Here is a 9,716-nt window from a genome sequence, read left to right as displayed (position 1 = left end):
TGGATGTTACAGAGGAACAAAAATTTTAATAGTATGTGACAAATTGGTATTTTGGTCATTTTCCCTTCAATTTATAAAGAAATAGTTATTTAAAAGTAAACACTAGAAAATGTATTATATGTTATCATACATACACTAGAGCAACAAATATCACAATACTGTTTTTGTATGTGCTTTTATAGTCTTTTTTTTGTATAGTCATTTTCATATAACTATCTTATCATTTTAGAAAAATGATTTGTACCTTACAAAATCAACTCATAACTTTAAAGTATACATTATGTGATAATGTCATTTGTATTGTGCTTAATGTCATTTTGTGTTGAGTAAATATCCATAGATTAATTTAAGAGTATATCTTTTATTGTACAGATTATTTATTTTTTTATTCTATTGTGGTTAAGACTTTCAATTTGATTAGAAGATTCATTCAAGACCACAAATGTAATAGAATCAAATCTTCTGAGATGAAAATTATGCAGTTTAATATATGTTATTATTTGCATTTATTTGAGGAGGAAGCTTTTATACCGTGTGCCAATTTGCTTAATTAATACTTTTACGATGTTATAAAACATTTACCGGACATGTACGTTATTTTAAAATTTATTTAATATAAAATCAATAAAATGTTTAGCAAGTTAATTTCGCTTCTACACTCACGGTTACAATGTAGTCATTACATTAAGAATTCTTAAAGTGCAACTGTTACATTATATAATATTAAAGTACAATCATTACATTGTAATTATATTGATTAAGAAAAATTAATGTTATGTGTAACAAATCTGTAGAGCTCATGGTTATAATTGTATTGATTAAGAATTATTAAAGTGTAGTCATTACATTATAACATTAAAGTGCATCATATATTTGTTATGTGCCAATAAATACTATGAATTGTATTATAATATTAAAGTACATTTATAACATTAGAATTGTAATCATGCAATAATATATTTTCATAACATTAGATTATATAAAAAGAACAGTAACCTTAGAATTGTAATCAACAGAATTTATAAATTTAATATATATATCTATATATATATATTTCTGATTTTAAATTTTCATCTATTAGTTTTGAAAGTGAGTAATCAAAAATAACCTTGATTGAAATTGTATTAACCTTGATTTGATCTTTTATTTTAGGTGTAAAATATCAAATCATTTACTAGCTAAAAATATATTTGGTCACCTTTAGAACTAAAAGAGAAAATTTTAAAATCACAAACATATATATATATATATACATATATATATATATTAAAATTTATAAATTCTGTTGGTTACAATTCTAAGGTTACATGTCCCTTTTTACAATTCTAATGTTATGAAAATATATTATTATACGATTACAATTCAAATATTATAATGACTACAATTTAATGTTATAATACAATGCATAGTATGTATTGACACATAACATATATTTGTTGCACATGTTATAATGTAATGACTATACTTTAATATTTCTTAATCAATATACTTTAAAGCTATGAGTTGATTTTGTAAATGTACAAATAAAAAATTTTAAATGATAAGATATTTATATCAAAATGACTATAAAAACACATACAAAAAATGGTTATAAAACATACATACAAAAATAGTATTGTGCTATTTCTTGCTCTAGTGTAGGTAGGATAACTTATAATACATTATCTAGTGTTTACTTTTAAACAACTATTTCTTTACAATTTAAGGGGAAATGATCATAATACCAAATTATCACGGACTATTAACTTTTTTCTTCCTTTGTAAGATAAATTGTTGTCAACGCCATTTTCAGCAGTTATATTATAACATGTTATTAAGACAATTCATATGCTCTTCGTGAAAATAATGATTACTTTAAGTACAAAAGTCTATAAACAAAATAAGAGATGTACAAAGATATAGAACTCTAACCTACAACAATGCTTCAAGAGTGAACCAATAATAAGAGACAATATATCAAATACAACTTTGGTTGTCGCCCACGTCATTAGAAACAACTCACTCCTCTAATTACCCTACAACAAGAACATGTGTGAAATTTTCTTTGTTAAGGGAGTTTTTCATCTTATGTGTGAAGTTGCACTCTAAAAGGTAGGGAGTTTTTAGAGGAACTTTTTTGCATAAGGTGCTCATATGTGTTTTGTGTTGATGTGGCAAGAGTTTTCTTTGTTATACATTAAATAGATGATTTGATATTTTACACCTAAAAGAGAATAGTAACCTTATAAAAATGACAAATTCAAATATTAATAAAATTTCGATCAAGGTTATTTCTGATTGCTTAATTTTAGACAATGTTGATTATAAATATAAATTTATAACTATTTATTGTTTAATTCCATAATAAGTAAAAATAAATATTTATAGCATTGTAAATTTGTAATATATATTTGATTTATGTTTGTTTGAATTATTTATAATTTGCATTGTTGAATTTGGAATGAATCGATTTATTCATTCCTTAGTTGATTAACTGTGTTGTAATGCTTCCATGAAATTAGGAATTTATTAGTATGATTTGAGTTTTTTTACTTTAAATTGCAAAATTATGGTTTAATATGACCTTCAATCAAATTTCATATATTACAATCATTTAGGAACTGATTTTGTGAAATTTACGATTATCCATTCAAATTCCAATCTTTTGTTTTCTTTGATACTTTGAAATTCACTTGAGGAACCAATTAACTCCAATTTATTTCAAATAATCAATTTGCCAAGCAATTAGAAATTGATACTTTCACCATTTAGCGAATTCAACAATTAACATTAACTAATCAATCATTAATGTTCGTTTTACATTATTTATTTGGACTTAAGAGAAATAAACTCCTAGCTATTATGCTACATTTGTTTTTAGCTTATATTCGTGATTGTATTTTATAGAATATAACTACAACAATCTACTATCTATTACGTATATATGAATTGGATATATATGTATTGAATGAACTGTCCTAATTACAAAATTAGACACTTTCAAATTTTGACACTTAGAATTGAAAGATGATATTTTTGTCAAAAGTCATTCTCAATCTTCTTTTCAAAAGTGACGAATATTCGAATTATGTTTTTTTTGAATTATTTCTAAACTATATTGGTGAATTTTAATTTTTTGTAATAGAGTCTCTAAAAAATTTTTTTCCTAATTTCACAATAACTTTTCTTCGTGATATCAAATTTTTTAAGGTAACTAATAACGCATTGTTAATACATTGAGTTATCCACAACATATGAATTTAATAATGCATATGAATAAACTTAATTCAACCAATAAAAATATTAATTCAAATATGTATATTATAAAAGTGGCAGTTTTAATAGGAAAATATGTATAGTAATATATCAAAGTTGTATAGAAAAAATGTATCTTCTAAATAATAGAAATGAATCTTTAGTTTATGAGTTATTTTAATATAATGATTATTAGCTAAAACATAATCAAATAAAATAAAATTTAATTATTATACAATATTTGAATGCTAAAAATATATTCAAATATTTATACACAATGAACATCAATCTAAAATAAAACATAAGCATTTAAGAGATATGCTAACAAAAATTCTTATAACTTTATATGATAGTTATAAACGTAATCACAAAAAAATATGATGGAAAAAGAAGTCCTTATATTTATAATTTTATATAGAGAATATAGATGTGAGATATTATTCAATACAATTTAAATTTTATTTATTGAGTTATTTTAGAAACAAATAATTTATGTAATCATACTTTCAACAAATCAATGCTTATACAAATGCATATATAAATGTTAATATCGTACACATACCCTCAAAAACCAATATTAATATTCCACATATAAGAATGCATCAATTTAAAGTGATGAAAAGAATCCAAAATAAAAACAACGGTTAACAAATATTGTGAAACCCGAGCCGGACATCAAATCGGAATAGGTCCCGTATTAGGTTTAATCGGTTTAACCGATTAAATTGTCCGGCCGGACTTGATGATTTCATATATAATTTATCATTTTTATCAATAAATATATAGTTATATATAAATACAAAATTTTATATAATTAATAATTATACATAATTATATTGAAATAACATTTTTTCCATCTTTTTTTGTACCGGAGTAAAACAAAACATTATAGTAGTGTTTTATTTTTTAAATTTTAAGTGAACCGTCCGGTTCACTTCCCGGGTTATTACGGTTCAACTGGGTTTAATATGGTTGGACCGGAATTTCTCCGGTTCAAAGCGGTCCAACCCCTCACCCGGTTAAGACTACAAACCAGAGTCATTTTCAAGTTCGGTTAGTGGTCAAACCGGTCGGACCGTCCAATCCGGTCCTATTATCACAACACTGCGATTATCATTGCGACAATAACCATTAGGATTTAGGGTTTAATCAAAACTTAGGTATAATAGCAAAATATTAATCCTTGTCAAACCATACGGAATCAATAAATTTATTTTTACTTATATCAAAAAGAAGCATTGTAAAATTATTTTAGGATTAATTTTTTAAGTTAGAAAATGTATGTTGTCTAGAACTAGGTTACCATGACTAAATTGGGTACATCTTAAATAATTATTTGATCTGAATCTAGAGAATTAGTAATAACATAATTCAACAGGGATATAAACTTCTAAAGATAGAAAACACAAGAAATACAAAATACATTTATCACAATTAAATAGGTCGTAATTATTACGCACTGTTAAAAATATAATGGTTCAATACATGATTTATTGACGTTATAAAATATATGTATATTATTTATGCATTATTCTTAAAAAAAGAAGTGACTCATGCAACTATAACTGCAACTACATGGATATATTGCTAGTTATCTAATATTACCATCAACTTCTTATGTTTTTTTAATGTTTAGGCCCTTCTAGTTTCGTTTTATTAATCATTATTTTTTCTCTTTGCATTATGTCTTAACATTAGACTTTCAAATCTCTTCATGACCATACATGTCAGTAGATATATATCTCATATTATGCTATCGTTGTTGTGGTCTATTGTGTTAAACAAAGCGCTAAACTTTATCCATTGTTAATTTATTTTCCATCCAAATGGAAAATCAGAACACTTATGGGTACTCATATATTGTTTTGTGAATGTATTTGTATGAAATTCTCTTCCATTGGTGGTAACAATTTCTTAGTTATCAATTAATTATATATCAACCTGATAATGTGAACTCATTGCATAATATTGAAAATTTCTTAAGCACATACATGATTGTTTTGGCTCTATTATAAATTTATATTTCACTAATGAATACATGTTTATTTGGTCATAGATTGGTGGTGAACTTATGTATTTTATAATTGTTCTTGCTAATACAAAATATGTGAAAATATTTTGCGTATGATAGATATATAGACGTCAAATGAAGATTGAATGATTATAACAGAAAACACATACAATGAAATTAGTTCACAATGTTTGTGTTTCTATCTATTTCATTTTATTTTATCATTACACAATATTAATAATATATATATTTTTAGTAATATTGATACTTACATGCTTCTAAACATGCATCAAAATCAACCTGTCTTATGCGAATGCACGCATAATGTGCATATTCTTAACCATGTGAATGCACAGTAACATGTGTGTTCTTAGCCATGTGCATGAATGAGTAACATGTGCCTTCTTAACCATGTAAATGTACGGGCAACATGTGCATTCTTAACCATGAGAATGTACAGGTAACTGGTATGTTCGTAATCATGCGAATACAAAGGTAACATGTGTGTTCTTAACCAAAAGAATACACGAGTAACATGTATGTTATTAACTATGCAAATATACAAGTAACATATGTGTTTTTAACCAATACACGAGTAACTTAATAGTTTGGTATATAGAGATAGGAATCAGTGATTTATGTTTACTTGAGTAATTGAGTAGATAATCTACATTTATTTGAATTCTAAGGAATGATAATTACGTAATGTGTGCTATTAAGAATTTGTATTTGTATTAATCATTACACAATTATCAATAAAACTGCATACATTAACAATTTTTTATCATATAGTTATATTAAGAATTTTGTAATCATGTAACACTACAAAGTTCGTATGACACAATAATTATATAATCTGTACAATGACTTGTTACTTTTATTGACCAAATAAGAACCAAACTCTTTACTTTCAACAATACCGTACAATTTGTATTCATAACGTTATAATATAAGCAATAAGTGACTACACTTCAACGTGATAAGACAGTGTTATTACTGTACCTTCGTCAAACTGATTAGGATACTGGTACAGTAATATAATGGTTTAACCAGTGATACATTAATTAAACCGCATACGAGAGAAATTATATATAAAAATATAATGTATTATTATTAATGTTGAAAAATCAATAAAATAATCAATATTTTTTTCAATTTCATTAAAAAATTAATTTTAAATAAAAACTGGCTGGTATGACCGGTACGGTTCAATTGAAAATCAGCCGGTATGACCGGTATGACCGGCACGGTTCAATTGAAAACTAACCGGTATGACTTGTATGGATTGGTTTTGGCCGGTTTTGATCAGTTTTGGCCGGTTTAAATCGGTATGATTGCATGACTAGTATAATTACTGTACAATACCAGTATTGAACGGTTGAATCGACCGGCACGAACCGGTTTTTATAGCACAAAATTGAAGGAAGTTAAAAAATTGAAAATGCCTGAAGGAATGGATTGAGAAGGTTGAAAAAGGGAGTCAACATAATAAAGTAATGAATAAAAGTATTGGATGGACAAAGTTAACATTCTAATCATTACATGTCAAAATGATATAATGTCTAATAATATAAATTTAACAACCTATTCAATTTACATAGATAATAGATTCAATAATTGAAAAAAATACTTCATAAATGATATCAACGGATTATCCTATCAAATCCTCACTCCAATTAATTGCACTGCACTCTTTTAAAGCTTGTGTACAAATCATATCCTCCGAATATAGGGGGCAAAACAAAATCACTAATTAATCAAGGATTAAAGATTGGAAAGCTTCAAACTCATATACAAGGTCTTCACCTCTTTCTTATATCTTCTACTCTTTATAGTGTCTTCCATGCATTTGTGCATGTGACAAGTGTTTGAGATTAAAATAACTTAGTTTTTCCTTTGTACTATTTTAGGTTAGATATAAAGTTTCATTCTTTATTTAACTCATGTATGGATGCTAATGAAAATGTCTTCCTAAAATGATTGTGTAAATCTTTATAAGGTAGATAAAGTGATAGAGTTAGAAAGCACGTGTGTTCGAATCCAAGAAATTACACAATTTATTCTTACCTAATAAAAAACTTTGCCTATAAAAAATGATTATGTATACTTGCTTGGGTTTTTGCATCTAATTAATTATAAAAAAGGCAAATATACTAAGTTATTTTTTTAGTCTTATACCTTCAACATCCAACAAATAAATCATCTTTATTGATGTCGTTATAATAATGCTATTAAAAGGTACACACGTGGCTTTATTTTTTTGCTACATGTACCTTTTGAACAATGTTAACAAAAATATTTATTTGTTGAATATAGAAAACTTACAAAATTTATTCAAAAGAAACTTATGGAACCCAGTTTAAACAAAAAAAAAACTTAGAAGATGAATGGATTAGGTCTGAAAATAAAAGTTATATTGGACTCATTTTCGTAAGCCCAATTGTCTGTTTACCAATCACTCACGAAAAAAAATCAGCTTTCCTTCAGTTTTATTTTTTAATTAATTCCCATTTCATACTCCACACCTCTCTTCATACTTACTTTGACGACTGAACCCTGCAGAGACCCAACGCGGCGGCTCGTCCTCCCCCGCCGTACGACCTCCGTCATCCAAACACCCGCACTCAGCCGTCAGGTTATCTCTCTATTCCCTGGTTTCACAAAACCTTCTTTGTTCTTTCACAAACCATTAACAATATTTTGATAAATCGGATTCCATTATTTTCGGACATTCACTTTTGTGTAATAATTCAATGTCAGGGTTTCAATTTCTATTAATCTTATGTTTATAACTCTTATAATTAACGACAATTCTATTCATGTTATTTGTTGTGAAATACAGTCAACAAAGCTTTTAAATTAACACCTTTCAACTTTTTTGTTTTTAGCAGAAGAAAATGAAGATTGTTTCAGTTGCATTTAGGTCATTAAACAGTGGTTTGTCGCATCGGGTTCACCAGACTCAGACCCATTTGCTTAGAAGTTTTTCCTCGTGGTCATTATCAGGTACTTGGTTTTGTTTCAATGTCTCTATTATGTTTAGTTGTTGGGTCTCCCAGAAATTTGAGTTTCTTGATCTGTTTTATGCTTCATTGCTCTTTGTGATTGAAAGTTTGCCAATGAACTGAAATGGATAATGAGGTATGTGCTAAATGCAGCTTATCGTTGTTGAAAGACGAAAGTGGAAACCAGGAGTTAACTTTATACATATTTTTTTAGAAGCTAGCCTCGATTTTAAAATAGAATATGCATCGTGCTCCTTGTAGAATTTTTTATTCACTTAATTATCTGCCAGAGGAACTTACGTTTTCATAGTCTAAACATCAAAGTTAAAGTGGTTCCACAAGAATTATTTGATTGTGCTCTCTCTAGCCTGTCATTAATCCACCGCAGGCTTTTCTTTTCATTGTATGGAAGGGTAAGTCTTCGGATTTCAGTTTTAATTTACTCATGAGAATCTTATGTTTTCTGTTATAATGGGCTTAGTCTTTTGACGGTTAGGACCGGGATGTTTCAAATCTTGTTTGTTTTGTCTTATTCTGTCAGATGGTGGACTTCTTAATTCTTTTGAATTTCTTGTCCAATGTTTAAGCAGATAATGGAGCTGTTAAGCCGCCGACGAATAAGTCAGAGTCTCACGAGGACTTTGAGAAGCGGATATTTGGTGAAATTCCTGGGAGCGATTCCAAAACTGATGCATTTTTTGACAAGTTGAACCGATTAGGTAGGAATCATGATAGATCTAGTTCCGTAGATGGAGGAAGTTCCCAGATGATGAATGATCTGGAAGATAGTTTTGATACGTTATCTGATGGAATGGATGGAAAACTGAAGAATGCTGCCACATACTTTGAATTTGATCCCGAAGAACTCATCAAGGACGATTATGCTTTTCGATATGATACTGATTTTTATCCTGGTTCGACATATACTATAAAGGTGTGTTGAATATCAATGACTTTAATTTTAGATTTCCTGTATAGATCTAGTTTCTTAGGATCCTTTTTTATTTAAAAAAAATAGTGAGAATAGGAGAGAGAATTGAGAGAAAAACAATTTGAACTGTACTAAATCAATGGCTGGGATAAATGAGCTTTGGTACATGTTTCAGTATGTTAGGGTTTGATTGTTCTGTGGTAGTCTTCTGAGGATGCTTTATCTTATATCTTTTGTCTGTCGTAACTTTCTCAATAAATTTATTTTTGCAAAGAAACTATACTGTCATAAGTGAGAAGAGAAGAGAGAGAGAGAGAGAATTGGGAGAAAACCAATCTGAATTTTATTGAATGAATAACTGGCTTTGTATCCAGAGACTTAACAATATTTATACATAAAGTTGAAAGCTGTTCACAGCTGTCAAAGCTAACTACTTCTAACCACCTGTTAACGATCAGCAGTTGTTGCACTAGCCTAAAGTAAGGTGAAATATACACACATCACCACTGATCCTAGGGTGAAGTTTATCAACTCG

General features: G+C 27.7%; 1 protein-coding gene across 1 annotated transcript in view; it reads left to right on the top strand.

Moving 5' to 3' along the window:
- The first annotated feature begins 7,765 nt into the window (after positions 1-7,765).
- LOC109339056 overlaps positions 7,766-9,716 on the top strand; it is a 6,105-nt gene continuing 4,154 nt past the window's right edge. The window contains exons 1-3 of the mRNA XM_019576422.1: positions 7,766-7,880; positions 8,137-8,251; positions 8,841-9,184. Coding sequence (XP_019431967.1) covers positions 8,143-8,251; positions 8,841-9,184 — 453 coding nt within the window. The 5' untranslated portion in view covers positions 7,766-7,880; positions 8,137-8,142. The remainder of the gene's footprint in view (positions 7,881-8,136; positions 8,252-8,840; positions 9,185-9,716) is intronic.

The sequence above is a fragment of the Lupinus angustifolius genome, unplaced genomic scaffold (genome assembly GCF_001865875.1).
Source record: "Lupinus angustifolius cultivar Tanjil unplaced genomic scaffold, LupAngTanjil_v1.0 Scaffold_54_27, whole genome shotgun sequence".
Taxonomy (NCBI): Eukaryota; Viridiplantae; Streptophyta; class Magnoliopsida; order Fabales; family Fabaceae; genus Lupinus; species Lupinus angustifolius.
The sequence above is the reverse complement of the archived record's forward strand: the minus strand, read 5'-3'. Positions and strand labels throughout refer to the sequence as shown.